Genomic DNA, 23,935 nt, shown 5'->3' on the forward strand with positions numbered 1-23,935 from the left:
GTTAGCAGAGCTCCTTAGATTGGTTAGCAGAGTAGATAGGCAGCATTCACCGTTTACTGGCGCGGTCATCAGATGGCAGATGGCATGGTGTTTACGTCTGCAAGCAAAATGCCTACGCGAGAACGAAATGACGCCTTCTTAACGTGCGAGCTTTAGCTAATAGATTTTTAGTTTGTACGTGGGCTGTTTACCATTGGCGGTTTACGGGTTACCGTCGAAGTATACGTGACTGGTAGCGATTCCTAGTAGCGACACCTGATCATAGCCTAAGCAGAGACACACTATATATTGCAATGATCAACTTACACGTTTTACATAACTCCAGGCATAAAGCCAGTGGGACAGTGATATTATCGTCAATACAGAACTTTCATTATTAGTGGCACAAGCACGAGCGATGTCTTTGTTTCGAAGAACTTCCGGTCGAGCACGTCCGCTTTACTGCATATTCAGAAACAGTCTTCTAAAAAATAGAAATCGGTCGTTCTCGTTCAAGTTGGATACAAAATATACCGCAACATGAACGTACTTAAAATAAAGGTCAAGTAAGTGTCAGGATAATTAATATTAATAACTGATTGAGTGCACTGAAGAATTGTGAGGAGCTGAGATCGTTGCGGCAGCTGGCGGAGCAGGTCTCAACCACGCGATCCTTTCGAAGTGGCCTCTGAGATCTGCTTCGGCAACGCGCGAAACACAAATTTCATCCAACGAATACGCCAGGCGAGGCCAACGCCGACGTCCGAGTGACACCACCAGACAATTAAGTCAAGAATTAGGGCCAGCTCCAATTTTATTCTTTCGACAAGAACGCTGAAAGTTGAAATGCATTGCAATCAACCACAGCGCCAGAATATGTCGCGGCCAGTTGTTCTTGCTATGTTGTCAATGCTCCGGTGACCGATTATTTACCAACGTTAAGAAGCTTACGGACGAACTAGAACTATCTGATAAGAATGGAGGCAAAGGGAAAATAAAAATTCTGTTGTATATTGCTATTCCGTCCCGCACTTCTCCACACTTACGAATGAGGCTTTGCTCGTGTTTTCACCACGATAAACTTGTCGCGAACAATAGACGATAAAAAGCAATGATACTTCACTTAAAAGAATGAACTGACGTCGCGCAACAGGCTTCCTTTGTGCCGTCGTACAATGTGCTTGGTTGTTGGTTGTCAAAAAAAAAAAGAAAAAGGTTCCAATCTCTTTTCGTTAACTTTAATAATTAATTTTACACTCATCCTGCATCGTGATGGAGATTGATTTAAAATACGCAGTCCGCGCCTGGCTACATGAATCGGGCCTATTGCACTACAGGAAATAAAGAAGCATGAGAAACGTACCACCGCTCTTGTTACCTTTGCTTTTTGCGAAGGAGGCGCGGCGCAACGAACAATTGAGGCCCCCTCCTCTGGCTTTAGTCCCACCAAGGGCGGAGACGGGCTTCGACCGTTTCCTTGTCTCGCTTGTCGCGTACCATTCACCGCCCGCCACCCACACACGCTGGCACGAACAGGCCAGCTAGCGCTCAGCGCGTGAAGGACCTCTCTCTATACTCTGAAATAACGTGCTGCTCGCAATCTCGTAGTATTTGCGGGCAAGCATGCGCCATGCTGGAGACATCGCGGCTAGGGTTTTGTGGTTGAGGTTCTCTCTTTATTTATGTTATTGTGATGGAAATGACATGAGTCATCCAGGCGAATTTTCGTAACGCTGTCATATATATATATATATTATTATATATATAATATATATATATATATATATATATATATATATATGTATATATATACTGAAGAAGCTTTTCCAATGGGCCAAACGTACTTGGGAAGAGAAGAGACACAACTAAGCGGTTGTCTTAATTTTATTTGCCAACGGTTTCGACCGGAGGACCGGTCTTCGTCAGGGCTTATGAGCAAATACCTATATTTTCTCATAAGCCCTGACGAAGACCGGTCCTCCGGTCGAAACCGTGGCAAATAAAATTAAGACAACCGCTTAGTTGTGTCTCTTCTCTCTCTCATATATATATATACGCGCATACACACAACCCGCAACCAAACGTAGCGAAATAGCCCTGCTGAAAAAGTTCTGCTCAACCATGCGACCGAAGATTCGAACCACCGAGCCATCACTCCGCGACGCGACGCCTTAGACAGTTCCGCCGCAACCGCATACAAAAAGAAAACTCGCATGCAAAAGGCAGCAAGAACACTGAAATATTACTGTTATTACTGTCCCCTGTCTTTGAGCGTCTGCGTGATTTTTGTTTCCTCTTTTTGTTAACCGCTGGAAATGCGTCAAATGTCACTGTCGCAACTAGTCCACCAAACCCCTTCAAGAACGCTTTCTGCGAAAGTTTTCCTGAACTATTTATATACGTGCGCACAACTATATGTATACACTTGTGCGTACTGCGTTCTCCGGTGCTGCAGCCCTGAAGAATATATGGCAGTCCAATGTGTGCTGGGATTACGCACCAGGGGACAAACCTGGGCCACCTGCCTAATGGTAGCTGAGGCCCGTCGTGAAGTGCAAGCAGAAAAGGAACAAGTACGCTTTGGAGCTTTCGCCTTTCAGACACGCGCCGTGATTCAGTTCGCCGCTTTTGTTGCCAGTAAAAACAACTGTGTCGGTCCTTAGACGAGAGATTTAGCGAAAACTTTCCCGCAGTCTACGAGCACTGTTCCATATCAGAATGCTAGCAATATATGTACGTGCCTTGCTGTTATTCAGCCGGAACTGCTGAATCACCTGTGTATAAAGAATGGCTATAAGATATTGCCTCCACTTTTGTGTGCACAGATTTAGAGTGCATAGTCCATCATGGAGAATGGATGTGCGGGGCACTTCGTGGGTTAACGAAAACAAAAACAAGAATGGTGTGTCTGCTGCAGCTGGCGTGTCCCCTGGCAAGCGGGGAGGACGCGAGAGCAGACGTGATCTGTGGAAGACATCGTCTCCCTAGGGAAGAAGGCGCTGACTTCGATGGTTCTTCTAGACTGCTGAGCTCAGACTTCAACCATTTGTCCTGTTTTCGTGGTTTTCACTATGGCAACGTTTATCGCAATTTTTTGTCCACGTTCGTCCGTTTTTATCCGGACGTTTGTTTATTGTTAGTATGGCCTAACTTTCCGCAGAACTTTTCCTCCGTATATATTGCATTGCAGTGGCGTGTGACCTATTTTTTTTTAATTGCGTACTGCTATTCTGGTCTCAAGTGCTTACTGGGACCAGTGCGTGTTACGTTGAAAGTACTGAAATGACATGTCAGTTTCTGAGGATAGCTTGAAGTATAGGGACCGTGTTTTTGTTTTCTTTCTGCTACTGAAGCTTACGAACAAGATGGCGCTCGAGTTCGTTCGTAGCTACGTGCATCTTTTTTTTCTTAACAACTCCCCGGAATATGGCCAGTTTTTGCATTTACTTGCGTATACTTGCCTTTCGCCTGTATCAAAATGTGGCCGCCGCACCAGGGAATCGAACCTGCGTCCTCTCATACAGGGGCTCGACACCATGAATAGCTTCTAAGTATTGCGGAGGCTACTTGGTTAAGTCGAGATAAAAATTTTCTTGCTGAAAAACCACGCCATAGCAAGGAAAAGAAAATTATTGCAGCGTCGCACTAGTGGTATCAAGCCATAATGAATAGAGCAGCTGTGGGGCCTTGCTTGCTTCTATTTATTTTTTTTCTTTCTTTCATCCTTTCTTTATCTTTCTCTCTGTTTCTCGTATCTCTGTTTTGTATCTATTTGTTTCTAGTTCTTTCTTTCTATTCCGCTTTCTTTCTATCTCTTTCTATGTATATTCAGCTTTCTTCCCTTTCTTTCTCTCTCTCTCCTTGGCTCTCTCTTTCTTTGTCCTTTTTGTCTTCCTTCCTATGTCTTTATCTTTTTTGTCTTTCTTTCTCTTTCGTTTCATGTTCTCCCTCTCTCTCTCTATTTTCGCTTTCTTTCTATACTTTTGTTTCTCTCTCCCTCTTTCACGTGTTTCACGCGCTGCACTTCTCCGAGCAGAGATTTGGTTTAACGCTCGCACCTGCTGTACTAGGTGGTGGGGCTTGTCCATTTCCTGTGAGCATACTCACGCGTGCAGCTTTTTTTTTTCTTTTTTTGCAACACCGCACAAACTACGTCGGGCTAAAACAGCTTTGCTGTGAAAACAAGCCGCGCAATCGCCGTTTGTAGATCTTACAACGAAAGCTCTGCTACCCCATGTATTGCAGGTCATTCATCGCGTCGCAATGACCTTGAGCCGCCGCAGCGCAAATGTGACGGGTGTGACGTCACGACACGTGATCTGCTGCGCGAGAGGCGTCGCAGCTACGCTCGTTCGGAGCCTCGCTGCTGCGGCAGCACGTGACCAGGGGTAGGCTTAGCGGCTGCTCTCCGGTGCTTCTCCGCTCAGTCTCGCCATGGATGGTGCGCCGACTGGACCGTCCGTGCGTGCGACTCAGCGCAAGTGACAGGCTAAATCCAGCCATCCAGTAGATATAGCTAGACGGCAGGCTGCGAGATCTCAAGCAATGGCAAAGTTGCCTGCTCAAACTCAGGCCAAATCAGCACGCGAGAGAGAAGGTAAGTTTCCAGCATTACGAACTACTTCACGGACCACAAGAGCGTCTTCGTATGCATTCAAGAAACTCAGAGACCCACCATCACATTTGCAAGAAAAGCTAACTTCAATGAAACACTGTGTGCATAGTCTCTCCAAACCCGGCCACACATACTTTTCGCTCGCGATAATTGGGTTTACGAGAGTTAAACCTCAGCCATTTTTTAAAAGCTAAGTGGGTCCCTGCTATATAGCGAAGCCTGCGATGTGGAACAAACTTCTTGAAATGCTTCCGCGACTCCGCAAAACGTTGTCTCAATCGTTTTCTAGTGCGCTCATATGAACCACACCTTCCTAAAATACTGCCGGCTATTGTATAACGAGGTTTGCTCAGTAGAGCCGTATATGCCGCTTTAAATGACAAAATGTAATGCAACTCATATTTCTTAATGGAACGCATCGCACACCGTAATTGTAGTTGACTTCACTGGAAACGACAATACTGCTACCCAAAAAACGATATCTTTATAGAAACGACATCGGAAAGTCGTAGACGAAATCGATACCGACCTTTCGCTCTCCCCTACACCGGTCTGCTCTGTGGGCCACAGCTCCCTCAGTGCTCCCTACAGATATGTTTTCAAAAAGCCTATTTCTCTATAAGCCAAGAAGTAATGAACAATATCCGGGCGAACAGGCCGCTAATGTCCCGGTATAGTAAAAGAAAAAGAGAAAGGAAAATGAACGAAACAGGTCTAGGGGGAAGTGGAGGGGGAGTGAGTGCTCGTAGGTCAGGCCTTCGATATGAACCCCGTCGTCGTTTATAACAAGTGCCCAGGGATTAATCGATGTCCTCGGTACTCGCATCTACACCATCCCAGGAGGCGTCCCCGCCCCCCTTCCCCCTTTCCTCCTTACCCGCTACTCGCAGGAGCGCGATAGGCTCTTGAGCGCCAGGCATTAGGGACTCTCAAGAAAGGTTAAGGATGTTAGCACGACACGAGAAACCTGCTACAGCTTCTATGTTTGAACGGATGGGGGGGGGGGTGTCAAAAAGGTAATAAAATAACCAATTTCTAATTCCGTAAAAAAGCAATAGGCTGGAAAGATTGCAGTCTCGCTTTGAAAAAGTCATTAAAATAAAAAGAAGGCTAGGCAGGAGTTTGGAAATTGCGCTCATAACTTTGGTGTACGGAGCCAGCTGCACCTATGCACTAAACGGCACTAAAAAAGTTACCGATGAAGAAAACGAATGGTTACACTGATCTTTACGAAAGCGACCGATTACTGCGAAGTCGGATTATTGTTCCAAATATTTTTTTTACGTTTCTGGACACTTAATAAGCTAGGAAGTGTTGAAGAAATTCTTTTTCTGAATTGCTTGTTTTTTTGTTCAGACTGCGGTCTTTGGAAGCTTATACCCCATGGAGAAAGCTACTCGAGTGCATATGACTGATCATCTTTCTGTGGCGCTCTTGGAAGCTTACGTGATGGACTCGAACTAGAAAAAAAATGTAATAACGCGGCACACTGCTTATCTGCGTGCACGCTGGAAATCGCAATCTGTTCAAAGGGCCTTTCCTATGTTGTTTTGAGACACGATGTAGTAACCCTTATTGGTGGTGTAGCGTTTCGGAAAGATTAACATGCTAAATCTTTCCGAAACGCAATAGCTATACGGGCGATTCCGGATGCTCGCGAACGCCTCTACAAAAAAAACAAAAAATGGGAGCATGTTGCAATCTCCGTAACATTTCAAGGCGAAAGCTACATACTGCCACTTTGATAATGCAGTAAGTTATACAACTGGGGACCAGTCTTCCTGCAGACAATACGAGCCGTAATTTGCGACACACGCGGCGACGCGGGCAGAGCAGCGTCAACGTGGCAATGGTGCGAACGTGATCGCCGGGACCAACGCCCGCTTTCGGTGGGAGTTTCTCTAGCGGCACTTCGGCTGGGATGATCCAGTTCAGTGCGCGTCTGCCATGCACACAGTGAGCCACACGGCGGTGTTCGACGACGCAGCAGTCAACTCAACCAGTCTCGTTGACGGTAAGCATTACCTAGCGATCGCTCCCGGAGAAGCGCAGGTTCCCCGGTCACTGTTCAACGATGAACACGCCGGGGAGTTCTCGTTTCGGCAGATATACTCCGACTATCCGTGAAAAATGACAAGTCCATACGCCACGTCGTTCTCCAAAGGCACCAGTGAGATGTGGTACTCGGACCGTCGGTGCGGGGAACCGACTAGCATCTTTACAGGACCATAAAAGTGGTTCCATTTAACATCGTCGAAAAGGCCGTCACATTCCGTACCAACGATGTTACGAGCGCCATGCATCACTCGTCAACAACTTTGGAGAGCGGTGACTTCGTGAGAGATGCGCTTGCCCGAGACATGGCGTTCATGCGCGGAGTCCCAAACACGGTCCATCGCTGTCAGGAACGCATGAAGGGGTGTTCGCTATGACAAGGCAACGCGGCAAGCCAACGGCATTTTTAACTTTGTCTGCCTCCGAAGTTCACCGGGACCACTAATTCAGCTGCTCGAACGCATCATGGTGCACGGCGACGACATGCAGCACCGGTGCGTCCAGGAGATGGCCTTCCTCTAACGCGTCAAACTTTGGAACAATGATACTGAGGCGTGTGTGATATACGTCAACAAACTCTTCGACGTCATCCTCAACATCCTCATATACCGGCGAATTTCACTGTTGAAACCATACCAATAATTGAGAAACGCCTCAATGCACCATCGGGATTCCCCACTGCTAAACAACGGGCTGCACGCTTCAGCTTTGCTGGTTAACCATCTGTACGAATTGCTTGGACGGTGATCTTGTTCTTCTTCATTTTCGTTTTTGGGTAATTACCGTGCCTTTGTGCGCACGCGTGTTTACGTTTTTATGTGTGGGTGGTGTGTGTGTGTGTGTGTGTGTGTGTGTGTGGTGTGTGTTGTGTGTGTGTGTGTGTGTGTGTGTGTGTGTGTGTGTGTGTGTGAGGATATATACCTCAACCTCACCACAGAAAGCGTCAGAACAAATAGAACAGATTTTGAAGTTTCTATCTTACGCATGCTTCAGCGTTGTGACAACGCGATTTATATATGCATTCTATTCCGCGTTCTGTGTTCGCAGGCGCAAATATACAGACAGAAACCCCCCTCACTATCTCTCCTTACGTTGCCAGGACAAGCCACTTTAAGTTTCCTTTGTCTTCCTTGGACAAGGAGAGAATGAAACTTCAAACCATTTCGCCGTCTCAACTGCTCTGAATCACATCATACTCAATCTTAGTATTCCCTAGCTAATATCACAATATTAAGGGTTTTGTTGTTTTCATAAGGAGTTGTCTTGCACTTTCTGCCTTTTGTAAGTGTATTTTTTGTCCGATATTACCCTCATCTTGGGCCACGTGGGCTGCAGTATGATGTAAGTAGAAATGCAAAAATATAGCAGCTAGCATAACTGAAACATGCACGTTGGAAAAAAAAATAAAAGGAAGGCGGAAATTGACCCGTATCATTCGCAGAGACCCCTTATTTGTTATATTTTCAGTGACATTCTTGGTGAGTCACTGCTGGATTTGCGACACCCGTTCTTTTGAGCAAAGATTTAGCACATGCCGAGTCCCATGCGGAGTCCCACATGCGGAGTTCCAGCAAAGATCTAGCACATGCTGCTGCTGCAGTCGTGTGGAGGGTGAACTAGCACTCCAAACAAAATAAGCCAAGGCAGCTAGAATGTGGTCTGGCCTCGGCTGATAGCGCTTGAATAAGAATATTCAAAAAGAAGGAAGTGCGCTCGAAATATATAGCAGACATCATCCTCAGGCATCGAATTCTCAGAGGGGCTTCTTTTAGAACTTGGCTCTTTAAGTACACGAGTCAGGCGGCGGGAGATGTTACTATAAAAAAATATACATATGCACGCGAATGAGGGGGAAATATAGTGTAGGACTTACGGGGTGTTCTTTTGGGGCTGGCATTCTCTATCACCGATATGTACTAAGCCCGGATTTTGCAGATCCTTTAGGCTGCAGTGTTTGTGCCATCTATTGAAAGTCTTGACAGACCGGCGCATGTCTTAAGCTGCTTAATCACTAAGTATACAAATTCCGCGTCTAGACTAACTAGACAAATCCCGGGAACTGTGGAAATCGATTTTATGCGAACCAGTCAGCGAGTCACAACAGATGCCAGATTTTTCGCTTAGAGCCATGCGTTATAAGAAGTGGATAGACGTCTTTGCGTAAATTTAGTAGCTATGCATATATTGTAGGCTTGCCAGGCACGTCGATGATGCACTGGCATGTAAACGGTAGCTCATAGTCCTGCGTAACGTCCGGGCTCACGTTACAGTAGAGGTGTCAGTTGTGTCGTCACGAATTGCACGCTGCGGTACGATGATATGCAATCAAAAGTCGCGGTCGTGGACGTATACAAGCAGCTCTTGACTACACCTTAGGTAGCAGATGTTCATTATATTGTTCGCGGATAGCGAACACTGCCGCCACTATTGGCTTTGCCCCAACATGAAGCTTGTGTAGGGTCTTCTACCTAAGCACCACTGGCGTGGCACCGTAGTAGGACATTTGACTGTCATGAATGCTTGGCTTCGATTGCGACAACAACTTTGATATTTATTATCTGTGTCTATCGAGAATTACCGCAACGAATGCACTGTTAACACATCTAAGGGCAACATACTTGCTGAGCGGCTGTAGACTAATAGTCATGCCCTATACAGCATAAGAGTGCCGGAGTATGACGCCGTGTGCGTGCTCCCCCCCTCTCTCTTTCTTTACTCTTCTTTCAACCTCCCCGTCCCTTTGCCCTGTGCAGGGTAGCATACCGGTTATGCTAATCTGGTTAACGCCCGTGCCTTGCACTCTCTCTCTCTCCTGTTTTCCTTCCTTCCTTGCGTCCACCGCGTAATTTCCGCTCACCGACAGCGCTGCCGTTGCCGGCACCAAATTCTCTGCGACACGGGCTCTTTAATGCTATCGTGCTGATTTGCAGTTTATTTTCACTGCCCCTGGGTTGATATAAACTGTGAACCAGATGTCGCACATACTTGTATAACACGGCCTGTGTTATGCGGGTATGTGCGAACTCGTGGAAACGGTTAAACGACGTACGCGACAGGCATGTCACGTTATTGATGTCATGATCATGACATGTTAAGAAGATGACCACGAGAGCGCTCGGATGTAGGCGGCTAGACAGACAGACAGACAGACAGACAGACAGACAGACAGACAGACAGACAGACAGACAGATAGACAGATAGATAGATAGATAGATAGATAGATAGATAGATAGATAGATAGATAGATAGATAGATAGATAGATAGATAGATAGATAGATAGATAGATAGATATGGTGAAAGTGCCTTTGGTCCTCTAAGAAATAATTCGCGCTTAAAAAGCAAGCTGTTCTCACCAGAATTTGTACGTTTTCAAAGTAATTTTATTAAATCGGCATTACCGTGGCGAGTGGCGTTCAGCTATCTAGATGTCGTTTCATCAACGCAACTAGAAAGCCATATACCTGAACTGCAGTTATGCAGTGTGTAGAAGCGTTCGATAGTAGTAAAAGGATAGCTTCACAGGAAAGGCAGCTGTAACGTTATCAAGATTAGTGTGGTAAAGTATTCAAAGCGTTTTTTTTAACGGTGAAGCACTGATGCGTTACGCAGAGATCTTTCCCTCATGGGCATCTTCACCCCTTCTCACGCAGGGCCAACTACTACGCAAACGGGCGCCAGGTGCGTGGCTACCACATTGTCAACGTAGCCCTGCACTGCGCATGCTCCGTGCTGGTGGCTATAGTCGCACGACGCGTGATGAGGATCACTGCTCTCCACGCGTGCCTGGCTGCGACGCTGTTCGCGGCTCATCCAGTGCATACTGAGGCTGTGAGTGTTTGCTTTTGCTAGTGTGCATGCCATTTACTTCTGTGCTGATTGCTTCGTGATATGGCATACTTCAAGTGGGTGCGTCAGTTAATAGTCCCATTGTACTATTCTCTAGAATAGCCACTACCTGATATAAGTTATATGATATATGATGTAAGATATAGGATAAGATATAATATAAAAGATAAGATGTGTGATAGAAGTTCCTCTTTCACTCGCGGAAGGAATATGGAAATTCAGCCTGTTTTAAATGTTTGAACAGAACAGTATTCTATATCGATATTGGTCGTGGCGTTTAGAAGCGTTCAAAGCTAAACATGTTCCAAGCATTCATTGCAACGACTTAGACAATCAATCAGGAGATACGAAAGGAATGATCGCGCGTTCGCTGGCTTAATACCAATCACTTTATCCCGCCACGTGATTGTACACGAGGGATGCAATGCGAGCTTGCTGGTAACATATTTTCAGTAGGTTGCCATGTAGCGTAAATAAAAGACAGCATTGTAGTGTACGTTCCGTACAATACTGAACTCCTGCAGTTAAGATCATGTGTGTGTTAACTATTTCGCATATGTGCTTTACACGCCATGCCAAACTTACGATTCAAGTTTCAACTCGATCGATAATGGTCATGAATATTTATAACCGAATTGACTAGAAAGATGCTATTTACTCGGTACTAAGTTCATAAAGTAGGTCTTCAGTCCAATGCAGAAGAGTCGATATCTGAGCCAGTTGGTTCATTTACTTGAAGAACAGCCAAGAAATACTGAAGAATCTAGTATTTTGCAACGATGTCAAAAAATATCATGTTTATTCTTTCTTTCATTTCGTGACGTGGCCGGCGATAGTCGTGTACTGCACATGCGTTGTGAGGTTTCCTGGTTGAACGATTTCCTTCCATAAAGGCGCGGTTGTTTGTTCCAGCGTTGTGTGCGTCTGCCTTTTTTCTCGTGTCCCGTGGTTTTGCTGGCTGTTCTTCACGCTCTAGAGACGATGTATTACCTGTTCGTGAACTTCTGGTACTAAAACTAAGAAATGCTCCCAATTCCTACCCTGTCTGCTCAACACACCTGTTTCGGAACGAAATGCTTCGAGGACGGATACGAATATACTCGCTTTGCGATCCCCATTCAGTGACTGCGCACTTGCTTCACGATCTTGTGAACTTTGTTTCTTTCTCGACAGAAGTGGATCATCGTTGACACTGCAAATTTATTAACCTGATTCGTTTCAAATACGTCATTGCACTTTTTGTTTCTACTATGCGGTGTTTGCTTCCGTTATTAAGTCGGAAGCCTTATATGTCTCATGCGAATGTGACCTTGAGCGACCTTGTGGTACAAGGTGCGCGATGACCATCCGCTGTCCTCGTGGCGCGTAAGCTGAGTGTTCATTTCGTCTTTGCGGTGTTTGCGTGGCTAAAAAAAATAAAGAAGCGACGTTCGCGTGAGATATAGTCCACAGTAGAGTAGACATAACTGTTGGCGTTCACCTCCTAGTCGTCTTAGGAGACTGCATAAGGGAGCTTGTGAGTTTTGTGTTCGTCCCAGTCAATGAATTTAGACGGCGGTTTTTCACAAACCTTTGTCGTTTCGTTCAATTCCTTCTTTTGTCTTTGCGTTGTCTGTATTGTATAATTCCGTTATATGTGCTGCATTGTGCATGCGATGCGTGTCTTGACGGATAGGTGTCCCTCTTCCTGATCGATTTCCTCTGTCACACTGGCGCAGGTGTCGAGTATAGTGGGCCGGGCCGAAGTTCTGTGCTGCCTCTTCTTTCTACTGTCTTTCCTCTGCTACCACAGGTAAGACGACGTGTAAGCGGCCTGTGGTTGTGCACTCATACAAATGATAGCAGTGTACATGACACTTCCTTTATATACTGTGATGTTAGAGTGTGCAATAATGTCATCGGCAGGTTGCGATAACGACACAGAGAGAAAAGTTAAAAAAATCGAAATATATTTGCTTGTTTGGAATGATAAGGCCTTCCTTAACAATATCCAGTGCGACACAAATTTTAGCGCGTTTTGATTGAGCCAGAAAGACCAGGTTTTCGAGACCAACTGATGAGTAGCCAGACCATGCTCAACCTGAGCTTTCTGCCTCAAGTGTATTTAAAAAAAAAACGAAACTGGTAGTTTCTCGGAGCTTAGCAGCTTTTTAAAAAATGTATATCCCGGCTACTCAGAGGCACATGGTGCAGTTTTTTTAACGCGCGTGTCATTTGCCGATTACACTTGCCTTATGTGTGTGAGACGCGCATGGAGACGCGGTTCTGCGCATTGATATTGAGTGTAGTTGCGCCTTTGCACATATTGTTGCGGCGGCAAAATGTATCTGGTGTTGACAAATCAAAGAAATTGTTTAGAAAGCGCACTAGAATCGGAAATTCCGACGCTTCGGCTACTAACAGAATAACACGTTTCGAGCTAGTTGGTTGTTCATGCTGAGGCGAAAACAGCGCATAGAGACGAGTACGAACAGACACAGGAAAAGGCGCAGACACAGCGCCTTTGTCTGTGCCTTTTCTTGTGTCTGTTCGTATTCGTCTTTACGCGCTGTTTTCGCCTTGGTACTAACAGAAACGAGACCGGCAGCACTCGTGGGAGTACTTCAGCAAGTAAGCTTTGTATTCATTCCACGTCGCCGCTATATAGGACAAAATGTTACCTGTAGTAGCGATGGTAACGCTTTGACTGATATGGTGTACCTACAGAAGCGTGATTACGAGTAACTGTGTAGGCACAGAATGCGGAGGAACCGTGGCACTCGTAGAGAACACCATGGATCGTGTTCCTTCGAATGGAAACCCTCAGAACTGCCACTTTGAAACCATTCTAGCATTAAAAACGGCCTGCATGGCCCGAGTAAACGTTCTCAAGGCAGTTTCGAATATCACTGAGGCGCAGCCCTGTGATATGGTTGAATGAGATCGACCGCCATCCAGAGTATTCGGTCAACGAGATGGATGAAAACATTCCTTTATTCAAATTCAAAGAAAACGGGGAGGGTCCCTATTCCGAGACTCCTATGGCAACCTCTGCGATAGCCCGGGCCCGCTGGACGAGCGCCCGACAGACCTCGGGGGCGCCTTCGCGAAGGATGCCTTCCCACTGAGGCAGAAGTATTGACAAAACAAGCCAGGGAACCAAGAAAACAAGAAAGAACGAAAAACGATTCGTGTGATAACTAATGCAGATTGCTATTAAATAAATTTTACAATGCACCTTCGTTCTGAACAAAACATGAATAAACTTGTTTTTTTCCTCTTTAATTCTGAAGATCTCGAAATAATTTTTTTGCTACTTTTGTCCCGTTATCAAAACAACTTGAAAAAACAGAAGGCTGATTTTTTACCAGAATATACCAAACATCAATACGAAGCTACTGAACATTTTTTTGGCAGTTTTATTTAAAAAATCATGATAAAAATATTTGCTTTGCTAAAAATTTTAAAAATGTCAGCACTTGAAATATTATTGCGATTCTGGTTCCACTGCAAGAAGAAATGCCGAAGAATAAAATGGAACGAACCGGATTGTTCTACAAATAGTAGTTTCAAAGAAAATGGGTCTTAAAAAAGCCTTAAATACATGGCAGTATAGGGCCTACCCTGTGCCTCTAAATGAGACAATATTTCTAAAGCTAACCTGGTTCACGGGATTTGAGAAAGGTTAAATTTTGGAACGCTACTTTTCTAAAAGCTAAATCTCTTTGGGGAAATTCTATCTCTTTGGGCTAAATCTCTTTGGCGAAGTCCTTGAACAAATCTGACATGCAGATTTTGTTCAAGGACTTCGAATCTTTTCGTGGGACAAAGGCATTTCCAGTACTCATAGGCTTTCGTCTTACTCGCAGGCAAAGTGCGTGATGTCAAAAGATGACCCTGCACGTCTTCTACAACGCGTTGATACTCAATATACCGAATAGTGAAATTTCAGGGGGAACGAAACAGTCTAAATATCTTTGTTCAGTAAATATAGCAGAATGAAAAATAGGAAAATAATTATAATACAGCGGATTATCACTGCAGCTCTGTAGATAAGCCCGAATCATGACACAATTTATCCTGAGTTCTCGATGAGATGATCAACATAACTATGCAGGCAAAGAATTGCCTAGGAAGAAAAACATGTAAACATGTTGGCAACATGAGAGCATTACCATTCTTGTTCAATTTGTTTCGATATTCTTGATGTCGATATCTGGCACGCATTTTCCCGAAACACATTAGTCTGTGGGGCAGCCCATTTTGCAATGCTTGTAAATTGAACGGCCAGTTGAGGTTCCTTTGTGCAGGTGTCTTCACGCTGTGTTTTCTTTCTACTGAGTTTGTAGCGTTTCTTTTGCTGCGTTAAATAATTTTGACTTCGGAGCCGACAAGTTAACGGGTGGGTTTCAAGACTTCTTCTAAATTGCCTCTCATACGAGAGTTGACTCACACGATGATCTTTGCATGTCATCGCTCAATAAAACATTTACAACGCTCTGCCCTTTGGGCCATCACAGAATCACTTACCTTCAGCAAACTTTTCAGTTCCGGATCCTAATGCTGTGGAAACGAAAGAACAATGCGTATTTTATGAGTTCCCTGTTTAGTTATTTTGCGACTTCAACAATACATCGCTATTTTTCCGCGATTCTTCGTGAGACAAGCTGCGCAGGATGACCTCTCTGCTCGTACGTCACTGACGGCCAAGCTATTTTTTTTATTGTTATTTTGGATAGACAGTGTTCTCCGTTATTGATTTACGGAAGGCTTCCGTGATAGACTGCCCTAATGCTGACCGTCGCTCTTTCTTTTCCTAACTTACTGGAGATTGCTTTCTACAGGGGGCAATATATTTGCATAAGAGAAGCGCATTATTTTGCGATCGTACTTGTATGTCTGAAAACAGAACACTTTTTTTGCTTATGTGGAGCTTGTTGCAAGAGCTGTTCCTTTAGGGGAAGAAGTCAGCGGTGAACAATCCGACTTTTTGGGCCAACAAACTAGCTAGGTATTACAGTGACTCTCAGCTTATCGTACAAGGTTGTATTCCACACTATCGAAACGAAACTACAGAAGCCACGGATCTTACTTAATTCGATGTAGGACAGCATACTTGTACGCATGTTTCTTGTACGCATACAGCATACAAGAAACAAAAATTATGGCATATACCCACCCCACGAGCTAGCTATAATAAAGAGTCTTTATCTTGCCCTTCCGCATTTACTAAATATGTTACATCATGAAAAATTTGACCTGTTTTCTCGCTCAAGAAATGACATTAGTTTTTCTTATCGAAAATGGCTTATTGAAGTGTACGGATAATACATGCACTGGTGCGTTGTTGTTAACTGTGTATTATGAAATTATTACTATATTTCTGTTCTGTAATGCAAGTGTCCATTTAGGTATGTTTGAGTTTTTCTTTTCACTTTGTAATTGTGTTATTTTTACAGTGTCACTTCATATTTTCGTTAGAGCACATTGTGTAATCTTTTCTTCTGTATTGAAATGTACCCTTAACTGTATTTCCGAAAAACAGTATTGTAAACAGTGCGCTATGCACAATGTATACACCATGTATCCACCCTCATGCTGTGCCATGCCAAGAAACAAGGAGGCAGGGACCACTGTCAAGCCGTAATCGCGGCTTTTAGTCCCGCCTCCTTCTCTTTCAAAGGAAAGAAAAATAAAATTTGATTGATTGATGATTTGATTGATTGATTGATTGATTGATCGATTGATTGATTGATTGATTGATTGATTGATTGATTGATTGATTGATTGATTGACAACGATGTAGTTAGTTGTGAGTGCTCAAAGTAGACGTTCATCGGTTCAATGTTAGGCACGGTGCACATTATTCGATATAGTAGTAGTCAGTGCTGGGCAGTATCGAAGATACATGTATCTTAGATAGTATCTTAGATACTCCTTGGGTATCTTGTATCTGTATCGCGATATCTCGCCAGACGAGTATCTGTATCTGTATTTCCGATACATTCAATAATGTATCGTGTATCTTAAGATACAAGATACTGAAGAAAACCGAGCAAAACAATTAACGGTGGCTGAACTACGCTTCTCAAGCTGATACTGCTACTACTAAGCTACTTGAATAAAACTAACGACAGTGACATTCTTTTATATATCTGCCAGAGTTCTCCAGCGAGGGCAGGCGATGAGGTCAGCGCGTCCCTATCGGTGGAGCACAGTCACGTGGTGGCGCTCGCGCGATCTCGACATACAAAAGCCCGCGAACGTCTACAAGCAGTCGAACTTCGCTTTCTCGCAATTCTCCTTTCTTTTTACTCGTGTCGGTACCATGACATTTCCTCGTAAACACTGTACTGTTCTACGTACTCTAACGCGTACGAACCTCTCGCGAAAATTCTGACGCTCCTACAGTGTCGTTAACGAAGTTTCCCTTGCGTATACATAGTGTTTCGTTACGAAGTCTGAAGAATGCAAAAATGGGGTTTCTTTGCGTCTCGCGGCTTTCACAGGACAGCTATTTAAAAGATCTCAATGATGTCAGTTTAACTTACATACGATGAGATTCTAAAAACTGTCGCTCCACCGGTGCTGATGCTAGATGCTGTAGAACAAGCACTTACGTAACATAATATATCTTGGTGTACTGTATCTTTGTTCTTCCTGCTCAATTATTCAAGTGGTTATTTTGATCATAATTTCATTGTCACCATGAGTGCTATTTTTCTGTCCTCCGTTTGCATCACATCTAAAGAAAGCCCGCGAAACATGACCACGTGATTGCCGTCGTCCGCTGCCGTACTGCAGGGCTCTCAAGCCCGCTTCGAGGGAAACAACCGCCGCGTGGACCATGGCGAAATTACCGGCCGCGGCCTTATGCTTCACCGTGCGTCAACATTTCAGACGACCGCACACGGCAAGGAAACGCAGTCTTCCTTGATATGCTGACAGTTCGCGCCGGTTGTTATACTCGAAGCACGTTTCAGAGCGCTGAAGTATGGTAGCGCACGAGCGGCGCAGTAACGTGGTTTCATTTGATCTTTCGTGCGCTTTCCTTTAAAATCGAAAAAAAAAATCACCACGCAGAATGACGTCGCCACCAAAAATTGGGCCGGTCGTTTTGGAATGCCCTCTACGACGTGATGACACCCACTTTGTCGTAAATGAATATTAAAAATAATTTTTTGACCTCAGGTAATCATAATTGAGCTCAGTTAATTAGCCAGTTAAACGCAATATAAAACATATCATAAGGAGAGCCACATGACGGTAAACCATACTCCACTGGTTTCATTCAGTCGCGGTTAAAGGGACACTAAAGAGAAACAATGAATCGATTTAGATTGATAAATTGTACTTTCAGAACTATAATGTCGTTAATTTCACCATCATATGTGTATTAATAAATGAGGAAATAAAGTTGAAAATATCGTTTTTAAATTTCGCGCCACAATCGCCACGCGTGACGTCACGGATTTCAATGTGTACTTATCGTGTTTTGGCGCCATTGGCTTAACAAAATTTCCTCAAATTTGGTAGGCTAACTCCATGGCCCCCTCAGAGGACAGTGTACTTCATTTTTACCGTTTAAGAACTACGCATGCCCTAGTAGGCACCGTCAAATATGTGACGTCACGGCGAATGGTGTAGAAACTTCAAGGTGGCGTCGTCACCCACATTTTCTTTTTGCGCGATTTCTCGCTTACTAAGCGTCTTCTCGCAGCAAGCGTGGTGCTTCTGGTATCGTGAAAGAGTAGTTTACTAATACGAGAAAACTCCTTTTGTCCCTTTAACCACTTTTTTAGATATTTGATTCTATAGTTACGTGTAACGCCTGCAAACGTATTCACTGTGATTGATACGGAACCGCCTTGCTATTTGACTAAAATATATGGTTTCTTTTTTGAGGTCACCGTAAAGTTTCTCGCTGTTGCAAATCACGAAATAGTCGGAGCCATAAGTGACAATAGCAGTGGTGTCCTACACACGCCTTGTGCCACTACAATACGCCTGAGACATTCTGGACGGCACTAGTTCTCTCGGAGAAGAAATTTCAAAAGATTGCACGTTAGTGAATATGTTGCTAACGAACGCTTTACGCCAGCAGATAAGTAGAATATGCAATCATTGCAGTTTTAATTCCTCATGTAAACATGATGCGTCACGAAAAAATATCGCTACCAGCGTTGTTGCGGCATTTCCGGTGATCCGGTATTGCAAAAACGGTAACTGATAGCTTGCATGACGTCATGAACGCAAAACATGGCGGCTTAGATGACGTCAAGGCGATGTAATCACGCGGTGGTTAACCTGGTTCACTGTGATAACGACGTCGCTGGAACGTTATTTGGGCTCTGTACATGAATAACCAAGGAAACAGCATGCGATGTTCTGATAACACTAACGTGACATCCCTAAGTTCACGTCCCACCATATTGGCGCTCCAACGTGGCTGTTTCAGTGACGTCAGTGCAAGCCATCTATACGCTTACGGACAAGGTAGAACTGCACAGCGGTATTTGCGCCATCGTGCGGAGGCTTCTTATTGACGTTGTTATATTCAGATGGCAACCCGCTAGCTGGTCGGCAAGTAGAGAAGCGGCCCCTATTAGTTACAAAAGTGTCAAACAAGAACCACTGACAGCGCAGCGTATAAGAGCTCTCATGTTAAGCTGAGTTGTTCTGAATGAAACTAATATATCTTTAGCAGTAAGGCAGAAATCTGGGGACACAAAGAGATGTTTTCTCAAAATTAAACAAAGTTGGTGGCAGTTAAGAAAACTCCGATAAGATTTTTGTTCATAAGCGTTTCCTACTTCATTATATCGATATATAAGAGCAAATTTGCCAATGTATCGAAGTATCTTAAGATACAATTGGGAAGTATCGTATCGGATACAATTATTCCGGTAGTACTTGTATCTGTATCTCCAATACTCTTGCCTGAGTATCTTGTATCGTATCGCGGTACAATTTCAAAGTATCTTTGCCCAGCCCTGGTAGTAGTAGTAGTCGTAGTACTACTAGTAGTAGTAGTGGTAGTAATAGTAGTATTCGTGGTTGTAGTGTAGTAGTAGTAGTAGTAGTGCACATGGTAAAATGTGTTACATCGAATCAACTGAAGGGCGATTGTTGAGCTCTAAGTGCAGGGCTGCGCTCGCCTCTGTGGCGCGCTGAGCTTTGACCAGTAGTGCCTGTGCGCTCTCGATTTCTAAGCTAGCAAATGATTTGTTCCAGCGCCTCCTAATTAGTATTTGCTCCCATCGCGCGTGGGGGGGGGGGGGTGATACTTGGGGGCCGCGAATTGCATTCTCGGGAAATGTAGGCAAGATTGGGGCGGCTGTCTACGCCTAACGTTGCAAAGGAGATATACTAAATACCTTTCAAGTGGTGAAGAATTTGATCAGCACGCGTACGAATTGGATGCGTTTTCCTTTTGTACATCCCGCTAAATGTTTTTGTTACGTGTTTAAGTTTCTTATTTGAAAGCTATTACCCTGCGCGCTTGTCTTTATGAACTAATTGGTTTACGGTTCAGAATGCTTGGATCGTCGTATAAACTAGAGAGAAAAGACGCGACAAAAGTTGCGTAATGCGATAGTCACATTTTTTATATAGACACCACATACCGAAAGGCTGATTAATATATAAAGGTGTTTTGCGACAACCTGTAGTTGCTTCACAAATCGCCGCCAAGAATAAACCTGAAGGTTCTAATTCAGCCAAACTGAGTACCTATGCGGGCGTAAATCCACGAGGCTACTACTAATGCTGCCATGTGTGTGTGTGTGTGTGTGTGTGTGTGTGGTGTGTGTGTGTGTGTGTGTGTGTGTGTGTGTGTGTGGGTGTGTGTGTGTGTGTTGTGTGCGTGTGTGTGTGTGTGTGTGTGTGTGTGTGTGTGTGTGTGTGTGTGTGTGTGTGGTGTGTGTGTGTGTGGTGTGGTGTGTGTGACTTAGTTTACCCATATTTGTTTCTTTTCCATTATACTTTTCTTGCTTCGCACTCAATGTCTTGACATTGTTATTCCGTTCTCTCGAGGTAATAAAAATTCGCGCCAATTTCCCAAGTAAAATGTTCCCGCTGAAGTCGTGTTCAACTTCAGCAGCATGAATAACGCTCAAATCAGAACTACGGAATGAAACGCTGACCTCTAACTCCGCATCAAAAAGAAGTTCAGTGATTTGTCGGAATTTCAGACCATGAGCAAACAACTCGTATGTTTGTAACGAACTAAGAAAAGAGTGCACACATAGCTGATAGCAGTCAGCTTGGGATGGTAGGGCTCTGATATTCAGTGGAATAACTTAGTGTTACGGACTTCATTAGTTGTGTTTACTTTCAGCAGTTATTCAACAAGAAATGACGAAAGAAAGAGGAGATACCGAGAGCGTTTGAACGAACCCAAAACTGACATAAAAACGCTTTGAAACGTTCATATCCAGTTGCTGGCTGAACGATACGTTTTCGATCGCCGCATGTGCTTGTCTGGCTCTGCCGTCTAACAGGAATGGCACTCTGTGTAGGGCTCGGTGAATGTTCGGAGCACTTACGCGGCAACAATGCTGCTGGTGCGCGCGCACGTTGTTTTCGAAAAGAACCCCCGAAAGTTAAGCGGCGTAGGCGCGTGCTGTTTCAGCAATCTCGCTAATTGGTTCTAGAGGCTGACGCCGCAGTTTCGCGCGTTGCCGCCTGCTCCCTATATAAAGTACATTGATTTGGGGAGACGTTCAGCGGGGAAACAGCAGCGCTAGTTAGAAACAGTACCTTGCGTGAGTAGGAGGCCCTAATGGACTCCTTAATTCTGGATGGAAGTTTTGGGTTTCGAAAGGGTAGGCTCCGCTCTTCGTGAAAACGCCGGTTAGGGGTTTTAGACCAAGCTTTATCGTTTGTAGTTCCTTTTGTGTCTGTTTCTGAAACGAGGAGGACGGAGAAGAAGATGCGCAAGCTGCGTATGAGCGCAGTCTCATGTGCTCTCTTGAGTGAGACCACTTTGCGCTTGCGCTCCAGAAAGAAGGACGGCGCTTACAACATGTTGAAATTGAAATACAACCTACAGTGTGCTGTTCATTTAAAAATGACAAGCGGCTGCGATTTTCTGATAAAGGACATCGTCCCACAAGCTGATATGCAAGCGCAAAGCATAATCTGGACGTTTACATAAGTGTGCTGTAACGAGGCGTCTCGTGATGCCAAGAGAGAGCGAAGAGGAGAAGGAAGGACAGGAAGTTCAACTGGGCACGCATGCGGTTTCCTACCCTGCAGTGGGGAAAGGGAATAGGAGGCCGATGCGAAATTATTTAAATCAAACAATCTGTGCAGTTGTGCTTCGGAAAAGAACGATATATTTTAATATTTCATTTTCTTAATTTTTTTAAAGAAGTTCACTGAAAAGCAATATTACTAGGTTTTTCAGCGTTCTCATTGTTCTGCTTGTTTTGTTTTTTAACTAGACACTACAGTGAGGTTTTTGCTGTGCGGATTTACGAGCTCCGGTAGCAAATTTAGGACTTTTGTGAATGGCGCACTAAGAGATGATAATCCAATGCTGCGGTAGATGACTACCTAGTGCTCGTCATACCTGAATGCATTAAGGTATGACGTTAAACCCCGTTTTTATGAATGTGTTAAACCCCGTTTTTATGAATGTGTTAAACCCCGTTTTTAGAGCTGGTACTGTCATGCTAATCCTTACGTGCATACTTGTGGCGATACTTTGATGGACTTCACGTCAATCCCACCTGTACCCTGTTTCAAGATAAAAGGCGAATTGCATCCTGCTTTGTTCAAGAAATTAATTTTTTTTGTGTGTGTGCTTGTGCAGTCGCTGTAATTTGGTTGGAATGAAGCCGGCTTGGAAACAATCTTGTTGGATGAATGATGCAGCTATATTCCAAGCTATGCACATTGCAGCCCAATCGCGGCACCAGATGACCCGCGGAGATGAAGGTGTCAAGTTTACTAGGTTCGAAGCCCAGATATAGAGTATTCAAGGATGTATACTATCTTGTTAAGACTTGCAATATGCATTGCATATCGTCACATGCACACGCATCGTCCGCTGGTCGCATCGATTACATTTTGACTGGGCTCAAGTAAGCCCAACGCTGTTCTTTCTTCTCACTCCTGCCGTACAATGGCGCTGAAGCTGTTTTCTCTCGCGCACGCTTGTTACACTGAGCTCTAGATATATCTTTCTTGTTTCGAGAACATGTGACTGTATTCATATATAAACACACCACCCACTACATCCGTTTCTCCAGACCTGTTCTGATGCTCCACGAAAATAAATCTTGGCGCGCACTGACAACGCATCACACAAATTCAAACACAATCCAACAGCAAGGGTATCAACTAAGCTCATGCCTAATGTTCTTCATTGCAGGACGGTGCGCCTCTGATCATCAGGAACATTATAAATTATTGGTACCTATGCTGGTTTTGCGCGGCATGTAAAACTCTCTTATGTAAATAAAGATGGCCAATGGTCGTTAGAGCATTGCGAATAAGCGCCTGAAGTGAAAGACACTTCCGCCGTCCCAAAATCTTCTAAGCACAATTCGTACACAGAAAGCAATCCTAAAATGGTACGAAATATTTTTGGTTTCGTATAAAACAGCAACAAATCGCCCTATTGATGGCAAGTCATATACGCGCATTCCAAATATTCTTTCACAGCTACCAAAGTTCCAGTGATGGCGAAGGACGTCATGGAAGGACAAAGTGGCTGGCAACCTGCGGTATACTGTGTGTGCGCTGCTCTCCAAGGAACAGGGCATCACCGTACTGCCACTGTGCATGGCTCTCAGGATACACACGCTAGTTGTCGATTGTGCGCGCCCGGAGCTACAAACGCCGTTACATAAAGCCCACCGTCGAAGATGGTAAGTTCTTCCTCTGCTTCTTGTGATATAATAAAAAATTCGCCTTCTAGTACAAATTCTGTCAGCACTGAGATGACAGGGTATACTTGTGGACGCTATTCAGGCTGATCAAAGATACGCCCTTAATTTGGTTCCGCATCGCCTCCAGTTACTAAGTGGCTCATATCGGCAACCATGATTGATAAGCGACAGTGACTAAGTGGGCGGTATACAAAACGACGTTCTTTAAAGCCTCCTATTTTTACAATGTTTCTGTGCATCACATGTCTTAACAGCGTTCAGTATCAATATATTTACATGGATAAATCATGAAATGTCGTGATGTTCTTCGAAGTTCATGCTACTAGTTAAGAAGAGCACATTTGAAAAAATCCTTCGGGCATCCAAGATAACTTGAAAACGTGACTGTTCGAGCTAGTTGGTGCAAAAACTTTTAGACATGAGACATCCGTACCTGATATGAGACGTCCGTCCCAAAATTCTGGCGCCTAGCATTATTGATTATTTAAACTTTTAACGCAATAGCATTCGGAATGTAGGAAAAGCAGGTACCCAGGCGAACGATCTAGAGAGAAAAATCGA

The 23,935-nt window shown here is 44.3% G+C and overlaps 1 protein-coding gene across 1 annotated transcript in view; it reads left to right on the forward strand.

Moving 5' to 3' along the window:
* Window positions 1-7,114: 7,114 nt before the first annotated feature.
* Window positions 7,115-23,935, forward strand: part of LOC119377184 (protein O-mannosyl-transferase TMTC1) — a 53,167-nt gene continuing 36,346 nt past the window's right edge. Inside the window, 3 exon segments of the mRNA XM_049411549.1 lie at window positions 7,115-7,143; window positions 10,301-10,478; window positions 12,215-12,288. Of these exon segments, the coding sequence (XP_049267506.1) occupies window positions 7,115-7,143; window positions 10,301-10,478; window positions 12,215-12,288 (281 nt within the window).

The sequence above is a fragment of the Rhipicephalus sanguineus genome, unplaced genomic scaffold (genome assembly GCF_013339695.2).
Source record: "Rhipicephalus sanguineus isolate Rsan-2018 unplaced genomic scaffold, BIME_Rsan_1.4 Seq384, whole genome shotgun sequence".
In the NCBI taxonomy this organism is placed as follows: domain Eukaryota; kingdom Metazoa; phylum Arthropoda; class Arachnida; order Ixodida; family Ixodidae; genus Rhipicephalus; species Rhipicephalus sanguineus.